This window comes from Sciurus vulgaris (assembly GCF_902686455.1).
Source record: "Sciurus vulgaris genome assembly, chromosome: X".
NCBI lineage: Eukaryota > Metazoa > Chordata > Mammalia > Rodentia > Sciuridae > Sciurus > Sciurus vulgaris.
In genome coordinates this window covers 85,593,082-85,617,054 of record NC_136471.1, presented here as the reverse complement: position 1 = coordinate 85,617,054, position 23,973 = coordinate 85,593,082, and the positions used below count along the sequence as shown (strand labels likewise).

General features: G+C 35.0%; 1 protein-coding gene across 5 annotated transcripts in view; it reads right to left on the bottom strand.

The window, feature by feature from the left end:
- MTMR8 (myotubularin related protein 8) overlaps nt 1–23,973 on the bottom strand; it is an 89,265-nt gene that overhangs the window by 42,447 nt on the left and 22,845 nt on the right. For 2 of the 5 annotated variants that reach the window (XM_079124106.1, XM_079124107.1), the window contains exons 2-7: nt 13,826–13,948; nt 10,294–10,456; nt 8,990–9,147; nt 5,832–5,960; nt 4,571–4,705; nt 1,258–1,390 (exon numbers count right to left, since the gene is read on the bottom strand). In XM_079124106.1, coding sequence (XP_078980232.1) covers nt 1,258–1,390; nt 4,571–4,705; nt 5,832–5,960; nt 8,990–9,147; nt 10,294–10,456; nt 13,826–13,948 — 841 coding nt within the window. Of the gene's footprint in view, nt 1–1,257; nt 1,391–4,570; nt 4,706–5,831; nt 5,961–8,989; nt 9,148–10,293; nt 10,457–13,825; nt 13,949–15,677; nt 15,757–23,973 lie in introns of all 5 variants that reach the window. The other 3 variants (XM_079124109.1, XM_079124108.1, XM_079124110.1) reach the window with 3 other exon arrangements.

The window sequence follows — 23,973 nt, the reverse complement described above, 5'->3', positions numbered from 1 at the left end:
CACCTCAGTTTATTCATCAAGAGAAGAAAGTGAATCCCCATTTTGTAAATGAGGAAGCTGAAGTACAGAAAGGTTAAATGATTAGCTGGAAACCACACCGTTGAGTCACGAATAGGACTAGAGCTAAAGTCTAACAGATTTCCCAGAGTGCGCCTCTGCTCTCCCAAGGTTAGGAACTCACCCCCAAGCACTCAGAAATCTCTCAAGAGAGCCCAAAGTCTGAGTCAACATCTACAGGAAAACACTCACATCTCCTCTTATTAAAAAAGACATTTGATCCCTATCCTAATCCCACTCACTCATCCTAATTCTGTACGCCTTTAACATTTGTCTCTACTCCCACACCTCCCCACCTACTCCCTATAGCTCTGAAAGTCTCAACAGGTTGGGGGTGGGGGATGGGGGGATGACACATGAATTTTTGTGCACTTTTCATTAGTTATCCAGCAGAGGGCAATCTTTTGCCTCAAAATCTGTAAAACAAATTTCCCTCCTGCAGAATATTCTTGAGTCAAAATAAAAGCAGGAAAGACCCAAGGAAAACTGATACTCAATGTTCTAAAAGGGGCACAGACTGAGGAGACAATATGCAATAAGGGTGGTATAGAGGAGAGGTCCTCGTATACTTTATCAGTACAAAGCTGAAGAACAGAAAGAACAGCTAGTTTACTAAAGAAGGTATATTTTCATGATCTTTTCCTGAGGTGGCATATCAATCACATCATGGAATCTTGGGTCATAGTTTAAGGAGAAATGTTCGAAACCCAAGAATCCTACAAGGCCCAATGATCCCACCTCAATCCCATTTTGACACCAATTATTTTGCCGTGATGATGGATGGCCCAAATTGTCTAATATCAGTTCTTTTTCCTCTTAAAGGTCTAAATAGAATTTCTTCTTCATCAGTGATGATATAAGAATGATTCCTTATAGATCATATGAGATGATGTTTTTACCTTGAGGACAATGAAATTAATTAGAAATTGATTCACGCTTATGTTGGTCTACCCCCCCACCCAACACCAGCCTCTGTAATTCTACTGAGAGATGAGTTTTAAAGTATGTCACTCCCCTTGCCAGCAACACCTGCTATAATTCAGAACTCTGCAAGCTATGTCCGTACTCTAGGTAAATATCTTATCACTTATTTACTCTGCTCACCTGCTTGCTTTTATGTTCCCCAAATCAGGAATGCTTTTTCTCACATAATAATGCAAAAGTATGGCCTCTGGACTAGCCAAGGTGAAATCCCTGTACCTTCCAAGAGTTTCTGCAGGCTGCTCCGCATCACATGAATGTTCTCAATGCCCATGAACCTGAAGCGAATGTTGGCATAGTTGTCTTCATTTTCATACCCTTTACCAGCTGCTCGGTTGGCCATGGCATTCAGCTGTAATAGTGGACGGCAAATATAGTGGATAATGCCAAATAATGAAAGGATAGGGTTCATCAATCTCAGTACCTCATTCTAAACAGTTTTAAATCTTACCCATTCTGGTATGGAGAGAATTTCACTGGTTTATAGATCAAGTACTTAGGTAACAGACTCACATAGAGAAAGAGGGAAATTGATGTTTTTCTTTTATTACTAAAATCCTGCTTAAGAGTTAAAGGATGTTGCAGTTATAAGGATATTTGATCTGAATAACTAAAATAATAATTTTGAGCTGCCTATTACAAACAGTCTTTCTAGCTAAAATGACTTTAAAATGAGAAAATGCAACAGTTCAAAACTACAACTGAGAAGCTCTAGCAATACTTCTAAGGACCTCTGGGCCAATCAATTTTTGATAGATACTCTATAAAAGATATCTATAATGTGGTTGCAAGAGATAAATGGCTTTTACTTACTGATAAAACTGAAATATAGATACCTAACAGCTGTTTTAGTACTATGTTCAGCTTATGGTGACCACAATCTCCATTTCAAGTGAAGAATGAGATTTACAGAAAGGAAATATTCATGCAATCACTTGAAAGCAGCCAAGATACCTTCTATGATGATGACTATCTTACTGATTTTCTGTTGTTTGTCAGTTTTCTCATCTCCCAGTATTGAGCATTTCTAAAGGCAGGAGGAACTTGTACATGGACAGGGTGTAATTTTTGTATTCATGGATGAAATGTAAGAATCTCAAAACAAAAACCATACACATTAGCACATAAAGAGGAAAAATGTGCAAAAGGCAGAAATGTGGCAGTAATTTTGATGTTTTATCATGCTGACAGTGTCACTTAGCTTTCATTAAATGACAAATGTCAAAGGAACACCTTTGAAAGTACAAACAACAGCAACCTAGTTGCAATGAAGTTAGTTATAAGTGATTCTTCAACAAACGAAACAATAATTAGAGCAGTCCCTACCCAGGTATGGGTAGGATACCTAATACAGACAGCAATACTGTGCCAGTCTACACTCTTTGGAGATATGCCTGTCAGATATGAAGATATGAAGAAGGAGAGCTAGGTATTAATGTACTGATGTTCAGATGAAGAGATGTAATATATACACACATACACTATATATATTTATACAGAGTTCTAGGGATTGAACCCAGGGGCACTTAACCACTGAACCACATCTCTAGTCCTTTCTACTTTTTTGAGACAGGGTCTGTCTAAGTTGTTCAGGGTCTCACTAATTTGCTAAGGCTGGCTCTGAACTTGTGAACTTCCTGCCTCAGCCTCTCAAGTTGCTAGGATTATAGGTGTAAACCACCACTCCTAGTGAGAAGTAATATTTATTGAGCTCCTGGTACGTGCAAGATGCTGTGCTAGATTCTTTACATGAATTATCTCATTTAATTCTCAGTATAGCATCTCAAAGTAGGTGCTATTATCATCACCATAAAAAAAACAGGTTCAAACAGGTAAACCAAATTTTCCTAGGATCATATGGATAAGAATCAAAAGGCAGGATTTGACCCCAAGTTTGTCTGATTCCTAAGAATAAAATTTTTTCACTACAACGTTGTTTCTACTAAAATGATATATTTAGCCATCTGGAAGAGAGGGATTGCCAGATATCTATAAGTCTGTCATAATTTGCTTGAATTTTCTGGGGATGAAGCTTAGTGGTAAAGCACTTGTCTAGAATGCACAATGCCTGCCCTAGGTTCAATTCTCAGCACATCTATTAATTTGCTTAAATTTGAGAAGAAAACAGGACCATCTAAAAAGAACTTTCTGGTGCTAAGTTTTAACAAACCCTTCCATTTTTCAAAAGCTTCATGCGTTTCTTGTGTTTTTCCCTACCATTGTAAAATTATTTTATAATGATAGAAGATACATATTTGATTGAGCTCTTTCCAATATTCTAATGTCAGATACATTTATAACTGAAATAAGGCAGCAAACTTCTGAGAAACTGAAGGGTGGTACCTTAGCAGATAGGGGAACTATTTTCTTTCTTGGGATCAGTCAGTCCGAGGTCACTCTGGCGAACAGCCAGTGAGAGATCACAAAAATGGGGCAGAGAGTAGTCTAAGGTCACTATCTGATTTTATGCATATCTAGTTGCTCAACTCTGAAGCCACAACCACCTGGTTTAGACTTAGCTCTAAATCACTGATTTTGCAATCACTAGTTTGCAAAGAAATCCCCTAGTCACCTACATTCCACACATCCAATTATAAGCAAAATTATTTCTTTGGGGGGCTTTTTGTGAAAAGTACAACTTTTAAGAAAAGGAAATCTGTCCTTTACTTGCTTTATGGGGCACAATGAATTCTTGTACAACCTTTTATAAAACTAGACAACATGCTGAAAGTCATGTAATTAATGCTGAGAGGACTTTGGGCTGATACTTGGGTTGATCTGAAGACCCCCTGTTCAGTGGCATTCACATTAGAAAGGGACAAAGCCTGAGAAAACACAATGCAATAAATTCACAGCTCCAGGCTCTCAGGAAGATCAAAGGATTTTGATAGGTCCATGTCCACTGCCAAAATCCATGGCAAATCTATGTTTCTGGTATTTGCTTACTCTCTGGGACCAAGATTTAAACTGTACTTCATTGAGCTGGGAAAAAATATTCATCTAACAGTGCTGGGTGCAAAAAAAACTACTGTCACATCAGCCAAATATTTTTGTTATTCTTACAGCAGTCTTGTGACTCCTACTTCTCTGTGCGACAACAAAGTACTATTAATAAACTGTAATTTAATAAATTATTTAATACATTATTCAGAGAAAAATATGTTGATATTACTAAGTTTCTACTTTTTAAGTTGAAGTTCTTTCTCTGATAGTAAATTTAGACTAAAGCAGAGGATTACTGAAAATTCTGGTTAAGTAATAGATTTAGTAAAAAAGATGAAGAGATGTCAATGAGTCTTCAACTCAGAATGTCAAATTGAGATGACAAGTTGTTCTAACTACCTTCTCATAGCCTTATTTGACAGTGACAGGCATACAAATGGAGCATCAATGACTTGCACAAGTGACTTTATATATATCTGACACGATAAACCCACACACGAATTTAACTTTCCCAATAACAATGCAAGTGTCAACATATGGGGAGGGAACTGCAAGCGGCAGGAATATCAATGAAGTCATTGACAGATACCTTTGGTCTTGTGTCTACAACATACATAAACTGGCTCCCAGGGTTTGTTTGGCTAATGGCCTCTAGCAACAGCTCATCATCTACACAGCGAGTGTAAAATCCAGACAGAGGCTGGCTACAGCGGCAAATGGCAGCCTATAAGGAAAAAATGTGTTAGCCGAGTTATCACATCCACAGGTGATCAAAATTCTTCCTTGACTATATAGGTTTAGGGAGTAGAGAGAGAGAATAAGCCAACTCAGGTTAGTGTTCAAAGCAAAGAGATGTGGCTTTAAAGCCTAGACATTCCACTGATATTGAGCTAAGCCTCCTGCCTCCTCTTGGCATGTGGCTAATTATCAACCCAGTCTTGGCAAATCAGACTACAAAAAAAAAAAAAATCACATCTGGAATGTTTGTTTAATAAAATTCTATTCTTTATACCTAATGGATTGGTAATTTTTCTCAAACTTCCCTACTTTTTATAGTTTCAATAAAATAATCCATATAAACTAGAGGCTGGCAGCAAGAGAATTCAAGATACAACAAAATCTAGCGATTTAGAGAACAGGGTTCACTAGTTTTAGGAGTTAATGCCAAAATCAGAGGGCTTGTTTATTTCAAGCCATTCCAACAACAAAAACAACATAGCTATTTAATAGGCATATCTGGTAATGATTAGTTAATTGACTTCATTATTCTTTGATCTGGTTTTGAAGGAGTCTGTGCACTTTGATAGTTCCATACAAAGGCATCCAATTGCCTTACTCTACTCTTTTGCATTTCAATAGTTGTCCATTTGAGGAATTGGTTATTTTTCTAACCCTAGATCTCAAAGTGACCATAAAAGGTAAGAATTATTACCACTTCCTACTTGTCAGGACTCAAACACAGAGGAGTCAAGTGTTCTCTTTTTATAACCTTAAATCATATGGAAAAGAATAAGAAAGGATCAAGAATATCTGTACTCTAATGAGATGCCACAGTTCCCAAAAATCTCATAAAACTATTTACCCTTTTTTCCTGCAACTCCACTAAGCTGGAACCCACAGAAAAGAAACTAAAGAAAAATAAAATGCCACTCAACATCTGCAGGACATTTTACAATTTACAAAGTGCATATATATCCCCCCAAATGTGGTACCCTCAAAACTCTCAGAAGTATTGAAGTTCAGAGAAGTTGTATTTGAGGTCACACAACCACTAAGTGGCAGGGTGGGACTGAAACCCTGGTCTTCTAGAGCAAAGTTTAGCTCCCATTATAGAAGTCTGCTTAACTCACATTGTTCTCTTTGTAGAGGTAGGAGAGTACAGGGACCCGTTCTTTACTTCTGAACTTTGAACTTCCAACCACCGTTCCCAAGGTAACAGATTTAGGAACCACTATTTCAGGAGGGTAGGTACTGCATATCTAAAAGAAAATAAATTCAATACACACACACACACACACACACACACACACACACACACACAAAACCCTGCATGTAAATATTTCAGAATTTTCACTTGCTATTAACAGGCTGTAATTAGCATTCACTGAAGCACATTAACTGGCTGGGCTTTATTATCCAGATTCATCTTTTCCTCAGAAACAGGAACAAAAATATCCTAGATATAATAGTTTTTCCACGTATGTTATTACTTTCCAGAAATGAAGGTATAGACATATAAGAACAAAATGTATCTTTAGAATAACCAAAATGATAGGCAAAAACACACATACAACCCTACTCTGAAATTCCTACATTTGCCTATCAGAATGAATAATATTAATGATAAGCATGTAAATTAAAACAAATAAGCTCAAATGTGAGGCAGACAGGTGGAGAAGGAAGAAATATTATTTACTGTTTCATAAACTGCATAATGAGTTTCCGGTATGCATATCTAAAGGATGTTCAATAAACTAGTGTGGGGGTGGAGGTATTGACATTTCAGGTGTGACTTACTCTATAAAGAGACTGACACATTTTCTAAAGTTTATGAACTTTTAGTGCTTAAAATATTTTTCCAAAGACAGAGCAACAAAGTATTATAACAGCACAGACTTAATGCAAAATTTATCACTCCCCTAGATAAAGAACACACCCAAACATTTAACAACAGATCAAAAAGTTTTAAAGGACAAAAGAAATTTAAGGTAGATCAGATCAAGAATGTTCTACTTAATTCATGAATTAAGTCAAAGACCCCAAATACAGAACATTTGAAAAAGAAGTTCTCTACCCATCCCTTTTACCTGTTAACTTTTCAGAAGCAGGTCACAAAAGGAGAAATAAATGAAGCTGCCCTTTTGATTCTGAAGACCATACACCTCTAAAGGGCCAACATGGATATTTAAGACTTATTCAGGTGACTTACAAACATATTTTAACTGCACAGAATTCACCTATCTCTACTCATTCCTGTAAAGCATAGCCCAGATAAGCCACTTCATAAATGAGTCTGCTAAGTGAGAGCTCATGGATTCTCATACCTAGTGAATACTTCAAAGTTGTATTATCAGAATGCCATTGCAATTAGCATTTAATTAATAATTATATTATTATATTACTAATATAATAAATCACAATTTATTATTGTGATAACAAAAAAAGCTGGAAAAAATTAATGATCCAACAATTTAGGAATATCACTTACATACCAATGACTCATAGAGGATTTGACTGCTATCCTTGGCCTCTTCTAAAGTTAGCTTTTGGTTGGTGCCTGGAAACCTAGATTTTGGAAGGTTGTTCATCATTCCCTAACTGGCAAGAAGACTGTTATGCCTAAATTGTTTGTATGAACAATGTGATTTATGCTAAAAACATGCTTTCTGTTATGGTTTAGATGTGAGGTGTCCCCCAAAAGCTCATGTGTAAGAAAATGTAAGAAGTTTCAGAGGAGAAATGATTTGGTTGTGAGAGTTTTAACCCAATCAGTGAATTAATCCCCTGATAGGGATTAATTGAGTGGTAACTGAAGTGGTAGGATATGGCTGGAGGAGGTGGGATTCAGGGTGTGGCTATAGGGTATATACTTTGTATCTGGAGAGTGGAGACTCTCTCTGCTTCCTGATCATGATATGAGCTGCTTTCCTCTACCACACTCTACCGCCATGATATCCAGCCTCACCTCGAGCCCTGAAGAATGAAGACAGCCTTCTATGGACTAAGAACTTGAAACTGTGAGCCCTCAAATAAACTTTTCCTCCTCTATAATTGTTCTGGTCAGATCCTTTAGTCACATCAGTGAAAAAGCGAATTAAAAACACTTTCCTACTGGGCATTTGAAATTTTGATATACATTAGGCAGAAGCAATCAGCCCACCATTAGAAACCTTGGGCACTGAATCTCTAATGAGTTTCCCTGGTACACATGCATTACAATTTATTGATGGGGGAATTAATTGTGTCTTATGTGACTCTACTGGGAGAGGACACTGAATGCTTATACCACTTTCTCCAAACTTCACCTTATATTCCTTTTTTCCTTTACTGATTTTACTTTGTATTTTGTCACTGTAATAAACCAAAAAGTTTAAACATGTTGAGTTCTGTGAGTCCTTCTAATGAATCACAGAACCTGACGAATGGTCATGGAGATCCCAAGTATGATCCTAGACCTCTATATTCAGCCCAGAGCTCTTTCTTCAGATCCACACCCAAATGCTTGATATTAAGTAGTTGATATCTTTTGAATCAACCTTGAATTCAAGTAAAAAACTGAAGATGTGTGTGTCCCCCTTCTTGTCATCCTCATTTTGGTTAACATCATCACTACCCACTCAATTACTAAGGCTAAAAATCAGGAATCTTGCACGCATACTAAACGCTCACTTCTTTTTCCAACCACATTTATGCTCTCACCAGATTCTTTCAATTCTACAACTTAAATATTTTTAAATTCTTCTCAATTTATAGTCATTATTTATTTTATGTTCTTACCACTTCATGTATGACCTTTCTGCATTCTTAGCTCCAGCAAGCCAATTCTCCACACTAAAAACAATATTATCTTTCTAACATACAAATATACTCATGTTTCCTTCTATATTAAAATATTTTCATGGCTCCCATGGTGTCTTCATGAAAATGTTCAAATTTCTTAATTTAGTCATGATCTGGCTTTCCTTTGTGACCTCTTCCTTTACCCCTTATATAAATTACGATAAAGTTCTTTCACAAGGCAATACCCCAAAACATCAAGCGATTTCTGGCTTCCCAGGCTGATTTTCATATCCCTCATCTATGTTCCCACAGCAGCCCTGTGCTTTAGACCTGTAGACCTCTGACTCGGTGCCTTGAGCACAGTAGTTACCTAATAAATGCTATTTGAATATTAAATAAAAAGGAGAGATTATGAGGGATTCCCTCTTTCTTTTTCAAAACTTCATTTGCTGATACTCTTCCGTTTTAATTAAATGTACCAAAAGGAAAGCAGAAATCACAAAATTACCTCATAGTTTCTATTGGCATCTGTTATGGTCCAATACCGGTTGGGTACTCCCATTCGTTCAAAATCTGATATTGGGTCAATCAGTTTCCATCCATTTTCCCTCATCTCTTTTGAGGATTTGGGATTATAAGAGAAAGCATAAAGATCTTCAGGTAATACTGGAGAAGAGAGCCATGGAAACAAAGTTAATGTAAGTAAAACTGAAAGATCACTAAACAAGGTAAACAAAGTTTTCCTTCTTCCAAAAGGAATGTTTGTCAGTCCCAGAAAAGGATAGGGTTTTGTGAACATGTTTGTCTTTATGTAAGGAATAAGAACTGACATACTGCTTTGGGTACTTCTTTTAAAATGTTTTATTTTTCTGTCACCAATACAAAATGAGAACTTTCTATTTGGATTACTGTAAAAAAGAATGTTGAATAATAGACTGAATAAGGCTTTGGATTTTCTATGTTAGGAAAGTAAAAAAAAATTAACTGGGTTTAAAAGTTAAAAAAATTTAACTGGGTTTCCATGTTATAATTGCATGGCTTGTCTGACCATGTCACACATTAACAATGACACTGCATTTTACTTGTCAGGTCAACACCAGCTCCTGGCTAATAAGTGGCCACGTCTTTTCTCCCTGTTAGTTCTGTTTTCTCACTTCGCAAGATGGACATGCAATCAATACTCATTTGACCAATTTAGGTGGCAACACCTTTTCCAGAAATATTGGAGCCTATCAGAACCTTATAAATTTCTGGGTTGGCTGGCAGGTTCCTCTGTCAATAAATATCAGCAAACACTGAAGAATTATTCTGGGGAAAAAGGAGAAGAAAACGGGAGGGAAAACTTAAGAGCATGAAAATTCCAAAGACTAAAATCAGAGGAAGTTGATAAATTAATTGGGAATCAAAGTGAAGCTGGAAGAAGTAATGACAACTACATTATTAATAACTGTGATAAACAGCTCTAATCTTCTAGTTGGAGTGAAGGTAGGAGTAGGAATAGTGGGTCAAACATAAAGCCCAAAGGACAAAAGGAAATAAGGCAATATCTATTAAATATCTACTATATGCTAAGTGCACAGTAAAATGCATGAATGTATCTAAGCCTCAAAACCACCACCTTAGGAGTTTTATCTCCCTACTTTTACAGGGAGTAAGCTGAGTTCAGAGGTTATATAACTTGCTGAAATACCACATATCTGCTAAGTAGTAGAGGAAACCAAACTCTGACTAACTATACAGCCCATAATCTTTCTATCATAATGCTCTGGAAAAAAAATAAATGATTTTAAATAAAAATGCTATCATAACTACCTGGCTGAGAAAGCTTGAGCAGTGAAATATAAACCTCCTCACACACAAGATCAGAGTCTAAAACAAAGTGGGCCACCCGGAAATTCTTACAGCGGAGGATCAGAGGACAACCCATGCTAGTGATGGGTAACTTCTCCACAGTGGCAATGTGATGGAGTGCAATCTGCAAAACAGAAAAGAAGCAGGATAAGCATATAGAAGGGTGCTAGCTCTATCACTATCAGTGTGCTTAACTCTCAGTAATGATAACAGCATGGCCAAAAGTATAATCAGATGGATAACCTACAACATCCTTTGCAAGACACAATGGAATACTCTCAAACAGAAATAAAGCCTAATAATGGCAAAACAATAAGAAGCAAAGTGCAATGTTAGACAAATTCTCTATTCTCACAGATAAAAGATTAACAGGTTTAGTGGATTAGCTCTGCAGTGATAACTTCTCCATATTATAATGGAATTTAAAAATCACAGAATAATTATCAGAAGAAAATAGAACTTCCTTTTGTTCTAACAAATTACTAAATAAAATAATGGTTAATAATCAGTTTTGTGCTTTATTACTCACAAAGTTGCCCATGACTATTAGCTATTAATCCCTATAGGAGCCCTTTGGGGTATAATCATCCTATTTTAGGAATAAAGAAATCAAAGCTCTAAGACGTGAATTCTCATAAGAGTTTGCACAGCTAAGAAGCAGCACAAATAAGATTTGAACCATGGTAGTCTAACTCTAGTCATTCTAAAAACTCTAGATTTGGAATTAGGATTTAACTAGAAATACTAGGAAAAAATGCTCTCCCACATTTTAGACTCTAATGACAGCAAAGCAAAAATGTGGGATGATTGCTTTTGTTTACACTAATGTCAGCATAGGGAGGGAACTGGTAAAAAAAAAAAAAAAAACTGTGTCTAAATAATGCAATCCTCTCTTTACAAATCCCAAAATCCACAGAATAATGGTTTTGCATTTTTAGCATTTGATGTTTTCCCTCATCTGTGTCTCTGATGTTTCCTGCAAATACAGATCCTAGATGTGCTCTTCCCATTCTCTGGACTCCCTTTCCTTTACCTAGGGGCTTCCCACTCAATAGTACCTGACTGTCATTCCCAGCCCTCACTCCTATTTTATTGGGAAAAGTCATCTTATCCATGAAATCCTCCTATCATATCCACCATCTATGAATGGGGCAGGTATGGAGATCATTCACATATTTCTATGAGGAATTTTCTATCTCAATTATTTGTCAAACTCAATTCCTCCCATGACAGTTTTGAGGGGGCCTGAAAAACCCTTGATAATGTAACAGAACTTAATATATCAAATATCAAGAAAAATCAAAGCCTTGTAGTCAATGTGTCTCATGTATTTGGATGGTAAAACAATGATCACCAAGATCAGGGCAAGGCAAACGATTGTGGTGAAACTGGAAGAGGGGCAGGCAGGTAGACTAATTGGGCAGATTAAGGCTGAGAATAGCTTTATTAATAATGGTGATCAGGTAAATAAGCCCCCTCTGACATGGAAAAATACCAAGTAACTTAATAAGTTCTCCCTTCTACATCCTACCAACTGGGTTTGAAATAAATGCCCAGCAGGAACAAATTTGGAGACATTTAAACTGTCTATGAATGTAGGTGGAGAAGAGGCTCATGGCACAGTGCTAAGAGCTGCTTCTCAAACTGTTAGAACTGGAAGAGTATTTACTAATTATATAATCTAACCACCTAATTTTACAGATGGGGAAACAAACTCAGGGAAAATCAATTATGTAAGGTCACATCACCAATTAGCTTCAGATCCATCTAGAATTAGCTTTCCAGATTCCACTTTTGGCATTTCTTCATGGCAGCAAAGTAAGCAAGATATAACCTCATTATGGAGAAAGTCATGGTATTTTTAAAAAGAAGTTTAAGATAATTATTTCATATGTATACCCTAATTAATTTATTTTACACTCATGTGCCAGTACTTATTATATCCTAGGCACTGTTTTAAGTACTTAGAAACATTAAATTTGTAATTCTTATACCTTGAATTATCAATGTATTATTATTATTATTATTATTCCTATTTTGCATGTGAACAAGTTAAACACAGGAAAGTTAAGTAATTTGCCCAAGGTTACAAAGGTAGTAAATGATGAAGCTGGGATTTCAACCTGAGCAGAGTGGCTCTAAAGTCTAGGATCTTAATCATTATACCATGCCATAAGTATGAAACATGTATGAAACATGTTGTATTTGTTATAAAGGAAAAGGTATAAGCATAAATGTAGCTAATGACTAAGATTAAATTATGATGCTACGTTAGGATAGGAAAATAATGTTAAGAGTACTAAAGTAGTTACAAAACACTGTTGAGAACGGGGTGCCATCTGTGCAGCCATCTTGTATAATCTTGTATAAATTTCATGAACTGGGCCCCCAGGAAAAGGGCGTGCAAGCACTGAGGATGCCGGCAGCCACAGTGGCGCCTTCGAGGGCCAATACAGGTCAAATAGGATGTGCTGGGCCCCAGGCTTATCAAGGCTGTTCAGAGATATCTACCTAAGGAATGTGCAGCTGTCCGGAGACCGCATCTATCAAGGACAGGGGAACCTAGCCCTGACCCCTCTCCCTCATAATTCACTCCTTCCCTCCTCCCTGCTCCCTCCAGGACCATTCAGTTTTGTTGAGACCCAATAAGATTCAAATAAAGTGGAGGGACCAAACCAAAGAGGACAAATATTTAGCTGTCCGAATATTAACCAATAATGTACAGGTCCTTGTGTATGAATGCTGAAAAAGCTCTTAAATAGGATGTTTTCTTGCCACTTGGGGCCGCTCCCCCCCAGCCATTGTATCTGTCTGAGGGGCTGGTTGCGGTCCAGGCTGGAGCTTGCTTTAATAAAACCACATTGTGTGATTTGCATTACCGTGTGTTCACTTTGACTCTCTGGGGATTAGTTGGAATGGGACCCTAACAACACTATCAAAGGAAAACCAGAAACACACATATACACACATACATACATGCAGATGAAATGCTATCTTAGTACAGAGATAGTTTAATTCAGTGCAACCTAAGGTGTATTCCACAAGGCCTCACCATTACCATCATCTAAGAGCTTTTTAGGAATCCAAACACTCAAGGGCTCTCTAAGTGGTTGAGATTCTGTATTTTTCACAAGCTCCCAGATGATATGGGTGCTGCTGGTTCTTGGACCCTGTCTCATGTATAGTGAGGTTTTACGTTATTTCAGGATGCTTACCAAATAAAAAAGTTCAGAAAATGAGCAAAAACTACTCAACCTAAAAACTGAACTAAATCTCAGAATCATTCTCATATAGTTTAAAATGATTATACCCAATAATTTGAGGGAAGAGAAATCCTACAAATCAGACTATGAAAAAGACTCTTAAAATAAGCTCTTTGAAGGAAAGGTTTCAAAACAATTCAACAGTGCTTCCTGAAATTTCAAGGAACTACCATACAGAAGGCATGTATACATAACTCTTAAGAGCTTTTGATATTTCTTCTCAAACATACCCATGTTTCTTTCCTGGCTGCAGCAGAAGCCTCCACATAGATCAGGTGAGTTGCAGTAAGATACAGAATTCCATTAGCTGGTTTCTTACCCACATAACGATCCAATAACTTCACGTTTTCTACCTGTTATTTGAGGAAAAAAATACCATTATCAACTCACCAGCTGTGATTAAAGTGGTAAAATTCAGAACAAGATAAATTCTGTCAATTTGCTACAAAAACTACTTTGAGGCTTTCCACTTCCTGCCAACATGATGAACTAGTATGATCTGTACTTCTTTTTCCTAAATCAGCCCAGGGAAAACTATAAATGTAAGAGGGACACATGTAATCTAAAAAATATCAAAATTCTAGACAATGTTTACATGATGGGGTTGATATGGATGGAAAATAAATAGAATCTGAGAGCCTGCTGAAGTACTAATCTTGGAGGAAATATAAAGATATTGAATGTGTAAAAAGGCAAGAAGGGTACATACTTGAGGATAGATCTTAAGTTACTAGGCAAGAGTAACATAAAACAGGAAAGGAGAAAAAAGAAAAGAAAACACTATAATTGACAGTATAAGATGAAATGCCAAAAAAAGTCCCAACATAAGAATAACTGTAATAAATGTACCTGCATTAAACTGACCAATTAAAACACAGACTTACAGACTGGAATAAAGTAAGATTCAACAATATTCAGGCTAGAGAGATACTCTTTAATATAAAAAGACAAAAAATGTTGAAAATAATTTTTAAAAGATACACCAGACAATTATGAACCAAAATAATGTTGAGGTAGAGTTCTCAATATATGACAAAATAGAATTTATGTGACAAAGAACAGTAGGACAAGAAGATATATCCATCATACACATGTGTATATTTTTGAAAAGTTTCAAAATATTTAAAGCAACTAGGAGAACCAGTGAGAGAAAAGGAACAAGTACACCTGGATATTTTAACACTCTTCTTAGGAACTAACAGGTCAAACAAACATAAAAATCAAGTAGAGATAAGGAACACTTTTGCATTATTAATAAAAAATTCAAGCTATTATACATAGAGAATAGAAGTCCAAAAAATAGAGCATATAGAATCATTCAAGAAAACAAATAGAACTTTTCCAAAAACAAACCATAATTATAGTTGTAAAGGAAGACTCAATAAATTCCAAAGGTTTAATATCATGATTCTATGTTTTCCAATCACAATGCAATAATATTAAAAATTAATAAAAAAGTCAAAATTAGCATATGTTTGAAACAAAATGGTCTATTACTAAATTAACCTTGTGTTAAGATAAATCATAAAATAAATATTTTAAAGTGAGTGAATATAAAACACTAGAAATGAAAATTTGTGGGACAGTTAAAAAAAACTAAGAAGGCAGTGTAGAGCTTTATATACATGTATAACTTTATATATCAGCGTATAGCTTTAAATATCATGAAATGAGAAAGGCTAAAAAACAGCTAAGAATTCAACATAATGGAAACAGCAAAATAAGAAATAAGGAAATATATGAATAGGAACTAATAAGCAGAAAATCCTTTTTCACAGAGAGAAATGAATCAAATTGACTCTTTTAAAGAGTTAATATAATTTATAAAGATGAGAGAAGATTTAAATAAATAAAATGCAGGATGAAAAAAGGAAAACAATATAAAAGTTTTAAATGAGTATTACATACAATAGGCTAATAAATTCAAAAGATGACATGAAATAAAAAAAAATCTTCCCCCAAAATAAAATGATAGTCAAAGATATCCTACCAAAAAATACAAATTAAAAAAAAGAAAGACTCAGCCCCAGATGATATTATAGGTGAATTCTACCAAACTTCCAAGAAACAGTTAATTACTACCTTATCCAATTGATTCCAGTCACTAGAAAAAGAATGAAGTTTACTCAGTCCATTTCATGAGGGTAGTGTAATCTTGATTCTAAAATCAAATAAAGACAATTATAAGAAAAGAAACTTTAAGCCCATTTCACTTATGAAATGCAGATGCAAAAACAATTAGCACCATTTATAAGGAAGATAATCCTAAAAAAATTCAAAACAAAAAAAATCAAACTATTGGAACTAATTATGAACAGAGTTCAGTAAAGATATTAGATAGAAAAAATCAACCCACCAAAAATCAATAGCATTTTTCTATACCAGCAATGACCACTTAGAAAATACTTTCCACACTGGCAAAAAAAAAACCTATACAGAATCTTGAAATTTAAGCAAGCATATACAAGATCTCTACTGAAAAATCTTAAAACTCTCTAATAAAAGATGTAGAAAATAATCTAATGAAATTGCTATGGTTTAAATGTGTTCCCCAAATTTTGTATGTTGGAAATTTAGTTCCCAAAGTCATACACTAATGGGGTTTAAGAGGTGCAACATTTGGGAAGTCATTATGTCATGAGGACTATATCAAATAATGGATTTATTCACAGATTAATGGATTAATGAGTTATCAAGGGAGCAGTTTTTGTTATCAATGCAAGCTCTCTGTGGCCATCTTGCTACATTTCACCATGTGATACCCTCCAATCAAGCCAAGCAGGAAGGTACTTGGTAGATGATAAACAGATAAATAGTACCATGTTTTTGGATTTCCTAGCATCTAGAACTTTGAGAAATTCATTTTCTTTATAAATCACCCAGTCTCAGGTATTTTGTTATAGCAACAAAAAAGGAACTAAGACAGAAATGAAGACATCTATGTTGTTATGTGGGGCAATTTCATATTACAAAGATGGCAATTATCTCTCAAATTAACCTATAAATTCAACCCAGTCTCAATCAATTTCAAAGTGGATTTTCCAGCAAACTTATACTAAATCCAAAGAGAAGAATAACCCCACAAAAAACTAAATCAACTTTTTTAAAAAAGAAGACTAGACAGGGGAAGATTTGCTCTACTAGGTATTAAAATGTACTCAAAGCTGTAGGAACAAATAAAAACTCATAGTACCATTGCAAGAATATAAAAAGAGACCAACTGGGGAAAACAGAGCTGAAAGGAAATTCATATGGGGGTCTAATACAGCATAAATATAGCAGTATAAATTGATGGACAAAATATAAGATTATATACTAAATATGCTGGGGGAAATAGTACCATTACATTAGGAAGGACAGAGTCATATCCCTATGTAATACAATATACTAACATGGACTTTAGATGTGTCTATATGTAAGAGGTAAAACTCTAAAGTTTCTATGAAAATAATGCTGAATACCTTGGATCTATGGGCAGGGAAAGACTTTTTAAAGGTTAATAACAGAGTGGGAGAAAGTATGATCAATATCTACAATGAATAAGGAACTACTATTTAGAACAGAGAAGGGACTCACACTACTCAAGAAGAAAAAAGAGGCACTAACAGAAACATAAAAAAAAAAAAAAAAAAAACGTAAGAATAGGCAAGTTACATAAAAGAAAATCCCAGATGTATGCAACCGGGAAGAGATGTCAGAAACCTTTTTAATAAAAGAAATGAAATTTTTAAAATGAGGTATTAGTTTAGTTCTATAACTAAGAAAAACTAGAAATCTAGAAAATGCTACATGTTGGTAGTGTTTTAAGGACATAGAAACTTCATCCACCATAGCTGACATGGGAGCAATTCTATTCCTAAAAATGAGCCTAAAGAAATCTTCATATAGGTCCATAAAAGCATACAAGTATGAAAATGTTTGAACTTTGAGAAAAGGCAGGTCAGATATGGAAGAATATTGTGCAACTATTAGAAGCAATGAGCTATAGATACATATAACATGAATAGCTAAAAGAAAATATGTATGACTTAGGGGAAAAAAGTAAGAAACAATATACTGAAGACATCAATATTTATACAAACTAAAAATTCATATATATGAACACGGTTTTATTTTTTTTCTTTATTTTTATTTTATTGTAAACAAATGGGATACATGTTGTTTCTCTGTACATGAAGTAAAGGCATACCATTTGTGTAATCACAAATTTACATAGGGTAATGTTGTTTGATTCATTCTGTTATTTTCCCCTCCCTCCCACCCCTCTCACCCCATTTTTCCCTCTATACAGTCCTTCCTTCCTCCATTCTTGCCACCCTCCTTAACCCTAACCTTAAACCTAACTCTAACCCTAACGCTAACCCCTCTCATCCCCCATTATATGTCATCATCCACTTATCATTGAGATCATTCATCCTTTGGCTTTTTGAGATTGGCTTATCTCACTTAGCATGATAGTCTCCAATTTCATCCATTTGCCTGCATATGCCATAATTTTATCATTCTTTATGGTGGAGTTATATTCCATTGTATATATATGCCACAGTTTCTTTATCCATTCATCAAATGAAGGACATCTACGTTGGTTCCACAATCTGGCTATGGTGAATTGAGCAGCAATGAACATTGATATGGCTGTGTCTCTGTAGTATGCTGATTTTAAGTCATTTGGGTATAGGCCAAGGAGTGGGATAGCTGTGTCAAATGGTGGTTCCATTCCAAGCTTTCTAAGGAATCTCCATACTGCTTTCCAGAGTGGCTGCACTAATTTGCAACCCCACCAGCAATGTATGAGTGTACCTTTTTCCCCACGTCCTCGCCAACACGTATTGTTGCTTGTGTTCTTGATAATCGCCATTCTAATTGGGGTGAGATGGAATCTGAGGGTAGTTTTGATTTGCATTTCTCTTATTACTAGAGATGTTGAACATTCTTTCATATATCTGTTGATTGCTTGTAGGTCTTCTTCTGTGAAGTGTCTGTTCATTTCCTTAGCCCATTTGTTGATTGGATTATTTGTATTCTTGGTGTAGAGTTTTTTGAGTTCTTTATATATTCTGGAAATTAGCGCTCTATCTGAAGTATGAGTGGCAAAGATTTTCTTCCACTCTGTGGGCTCTCTCTTCACATTACTGATAGTTTCCTTTGCTGAGAGAAAGCTTTTTAGTTTGAATCTATCCCAGTTGTTGATTCTTGCTTTTATTTCTTGTGCTACGGGAGTCCTGTTAAGGAAGTCTGAAATTAAACCCCTATCTCTCACCCTGCACAAATCTCAACTCAAAATGGATCAAGGACCTCAGAATCAGACCAGAGACCCTGCATCTTATAGAAGAAAAAGTAGGTCCAAATCTTCAACATGAACACTGTTTTAAAAGACACATTCAAATATAAACGATCACATCAATTACATTAGAATGTTTGCCTATTATATGGAAGAAAATGATGGAAAAAGGCTAAGTAAATAAAAATAAGAGATATCCTTGCATGGACCAATGATGATCATGTGCCAAGAATTGAGGAACATGTGATGTATTTAATCCTATACACCAAAGATTATAAAACAGAAGCAAAAGCAAACATACAAGCCCCTTTTCCTTTTTCTCTTTTATTTTTACAGATTGCATTTTGATTCATTGTACACAAATGGGGTACAAATTTTCGTTTTTCTGGTTGCACATGATGTAGAGTCACACCATTCATGTAATCTTAAATGTATATAGGGTACTGATGTTTATCTCATTCCACGATCTTTCCTTCCCCCACTCCTTCCCCTCCCCTCATTTCCCTCTATAAAATTAAATGTTGCTCCATTCTTCCCTTACCCCCTCCTGTCCCTGTTATATATCAGCATCCACTTATCAGCGAAAACATTTAGCCTTTGGTTTTGGGGGATTGGCTTATTTCACTTGGTAAGATATCCTCTATCTCTATACCTTTACCTGCAAATGCCATAGTTTTATTCTTCTTTATGGCTCAGTAATATTCCATTGTGTATGTATTCCACAGTTTGTTTATCCATTCATGTATTAAAGGGCATCTAGGTTGGTTCCACAATCTAGCTATTATGAATTAAACTGCTACAAACATTGATGTGGCTGCATCACTTTAACATGCTGATTTTAAGTCTTTTGCGGATAAACTGAGGAATAGGATAACTGGGTCAAATAGTAGGTCCATTCCAAGGTTTCTGAGGTAGGTTTGATATCTAATGAGGGCTCACTTCCTGGTTCATAGACAGTGATCTTGCTACATTCCTCATGTTGCAAAAGGGGCAAACAGGTTGTTAAGCCTTTATAAAGATATTAATCCCATTCATGAGGACAGAGACCTTGTGAGCTAATCACCTCCTAAAAACTTCACCTGCTAATACTATTACATGGGAGTTAGGTTTCAACATATGAATTTTGGGGATACTAACTTTCAGACCATAGCACCCTTCCTTATCCCTGATAATTTACTCTGAATTCTGCTTTGTTTTATATTACTATAGCCACCACAACTTTCTTTTGATTACTGTAAGCATTATATATTATTCAATTATCTTTTTCTTTTGATTACTGTAAGCATTATATATTATTCAATTATCTTTATAAGATGACTTATAGTGGGTTTCTTAAAGATAATACATAGTTGGGTCTTTTTTTATTGGTCCACTATTTATAGTCCTTTTTAGTTGGTGTATTTAAACCACTGACAAAGTGAAGGTGGACATATTTGGATTAATATGAATGTATTTCAACTGATTTCTGTTCATTGTCTTTGTTCTGTTTTTTAAATGCTTTTGGTTGTAGATGGACACAATTCCTTCATTCCATTTTTTAATTTTTATGTGGTACTGAGGATTGAACCCAGTGCCTCACATATGCTAGGCAAGTGCTCTGCCACTGAGTCACAATCCTAGCCCCTGTTCTATGTTTGTTTCTTTTTGTTTTTAGCCTTCTCTGGTTTTAATTGAGTATTTTACATGATTCTGCTCTTTTCTCTGTCTCAGCATAACAATTATATTTCCTTTTTCACATTTTTCATTTTTGCCTTGAGTTTATAGTGTACAATTTACTAGTCCTCTTTGAAATAATACCTTACCAACTTTACAGGGAGTACAAGTACTTTATAACAGAATATTCCAAGCCTTCCTCCTTCCCTTATAGCTTTTGGGAATTCATTTCACATATCCATAAACTATACTCATTGAATATATTGTTCCTATTATTATTTTGGACATACTATTAACTATTAAATCAATTAAGTGTAAGAAAAGTAGGGGCTGGGGTTGTATCTCATTGATAGAACACTTGCATGTGTCAGGCACTGGATTCGATCCTCAGCATGATATAAAAACATAAAATAAATGAGTAAAATAAAGGTATTAAAATACATATTCATGTATGCAATTCTCAGGTGCCTTGGACACAATTATGTCCTGGTGAAATGTTTAAAAAAAAGTATAAGAAAAGTAAAATATATTACTTTCATTTGTTCCTTTTCTAATATTCTTCCAAGTTTCTGACATATCGTTTTTCTTCTCTCTGACTTTGTTTTCTGTTTCTTGTTTCGTTTTACTCTTTTTTGCAACACACTTCTACTGGTGACAAACTCCTTCATTTTTTTGTCTGAAAAAATATTCTTCTTCATTTTAGAGGGATAATTTCAATGGATATCCATTTCTAAGTTGGTGACTCAAATTTCAACACTTTATTTTTGCTTGCATTATTTCTAAAGAAAATCCAATATAATTTATATGTTCTTTCCTCTCTATGTATGTTTGTACTCCCCCTAGTTTCTTTAAAAAATATTTTTAGTGTTTATCCTGCTTAGTGTATCCTCTGATCTTTCTGGAGCTGTGCTTTATTTCTATTATTAACTTTGTGGAAATTCTTAGTCATTATTGATTCAAATATTTTACTTTTTTCCTTTCTGTCTTCTCTTTGATATTCCTATCATGTATATGTTACATCTTTTGCAATTGTCTCATAGATATTGAATATTAATTTTTAATTCTTATTCATTTTTACATTTTCATTATGGAAACTTCTTTTGCCATTTCTTCAAGACTACTAATTGTTTTGGTTATTTCCAGTCTACTGATGATCCTGCCAAAGGTTTTCTATTACAGTGGTTTTGATTTTCAGTATTACCTTTTGAATCTATCTTAGAGTTTCCATCTCTCTGCCTATAATGCCTGTTTATTCTGCTATGTTATCTACTTTTTCATGAGGGTGTTTAACATATTAATCATATACATTTTAAATTCTTGGTATGATAATTTTAACCTCTCTGCCACATCTGAGACTTGTTGTGATTGATGTGCACTCTGTTCCTTCAACTATTCTTATTTCTTTTAGTATGCCTTGTATGTTTTGTTGAAAGACAGACATGATTTAGTGGTTAAAACTCATTTATGGTTCCCATGAAAGTTTCTGCTTCTGGGATTCTGCTCTCATAAGTTATGATTTCTTTGTTTATACCTATCTGACTCACTAAGTTTGTGGACAGTGATTTATCTTGTGATCTTAATTCTGGTAAATGTAAGTTTATTTACCTTTTTTAATGTGTGTGCAAGTCATGATTTCTAAGCTCTTTACATTCCAATCCAGAAACTGGAGTTTGCAGTCCTCTTATCCTTCCAGCCTTCTCCAATTAGTATTTTACCTAACACTCCACCAGAACTGTTAATCAAGGTCTCCAGTGGCCTCTGGGACCGAGTGGTCATCAATTTTCTCTCCTATGTCTTATGTCCTTGTCTTCTGGATTTTTCCCTCTGGCCTGGAAACATTTTTAAGTCTCAAGTGCTTATCAGAGGAATTCCTACTTAAGTAATACCCTTTCTTAGTACAGACAGTCTCTGATTTACAGTGGTTTAACTTAAGATTTTACAACTTTAAATTGATGTAAAGGTGACATAAAATTCAGTAGAAAACATTTTAATTTTTGAATTTTAATCTTAGATAGTAATATACAGTATGATACTCTTTCATGATGCTGGACACTGGTAGCAAACTAAAGCTCCCAGTCACCCATGCAATCAAAATGATAAACAACTGATATGCTGCAGTGTACTGTGTCACTAAGCTATGGTATTCAATAAGTTAGTTACATTAAGTACATTTTCAGCTTACAGTATTTTTAAATTTTGGGTTTATTGGGACATTACTACATTATAAGTCCTCATGTGATTTTCTGAATTACCCCTTGATTTTGGAATTCATATTCTCCAGACTCTTGAGCAATAAATTTTTATTGTTTATAATCCAGTACACGATATTTTTGTTACATATATTTGTTATATTTTTGTTATAACAGTCCAAAGGGACTGAGACAAAATAAAAGAACATTATAAACAACTCTATAACCTAGAGGACAGAAAGATACAACTAATATGAAGAGAAACAGATAATTTAAGTAGGATACATCTACTAAAGAAACTAAAAAACACAAAGCACCAAGTCCAGATGGGTTTCCTGATGAATTCTACCAAACATTTATGGAAGACAATATAGTAATTCTTTGCAAACTCTCTCAGAAAACAGAAGAAAAACCATTTTCACTCCATAAGTCAACATTATCCCACTTCTAAAACCAGAAAAGATATTACAAAAAAATAAAAGCACAGGACAGTATTTCTCATAAACATAGATGCAAAAATCTTTCACAATATTAGTGCATTAGTTCTATACAGCTGCCATTAAAAAGTACCAGAAATTGTGTGGTTAAATAACAGAAATTTATTATTTCACAGCTCTGGAGACTGCAAGTTCAAAACCAAAGTGCCAGAAGGGTTATCTCCTTCAGGGTGAGGGAAGAATGTGCTCTAGTCCTCTCTCATTGCCTTGGTTGTGGACATCTTTTCCCTATATCTTTTTACATATCTTTTTATATCTTTTCTAAGTACATATGTGTCCAAATTTCATTTTCTTATAAGTACACCAGAAAATATTTGCAAAACACATCTCTGAAAAAGGATTGGCATTCAAATAGACAACTAACTTTAAAAACTCAACCATAAAAAATCCCATTTGGGCAAAAGATCTGAATTGGCACCTAATCAAAAAAAGACTTAAAGATGGTAAATAAGCATATGAGAAGATGCTCAATATCATTAGAGGATTCCAAATTACAAGATACCACTAAAAACCTATTAGAATGGCTAAAATACAAAATACTGGCAATACCAATTGCTGAAATGCTGATGAGGATGTGGAGCTGTAAGAACTCCCATTTGTTACTGGAGGGAATGAAAAATAGTACAGTCAATATGGAAGACAATTTGGAAATTTCTTACAAAACTAAACATACTCTTAACATCTGATCCAGCAACTGTACTCCTTGGCATTCATACAAAACAACTGAAAGTTATGCCCACTCAAAAACCTGCACACAA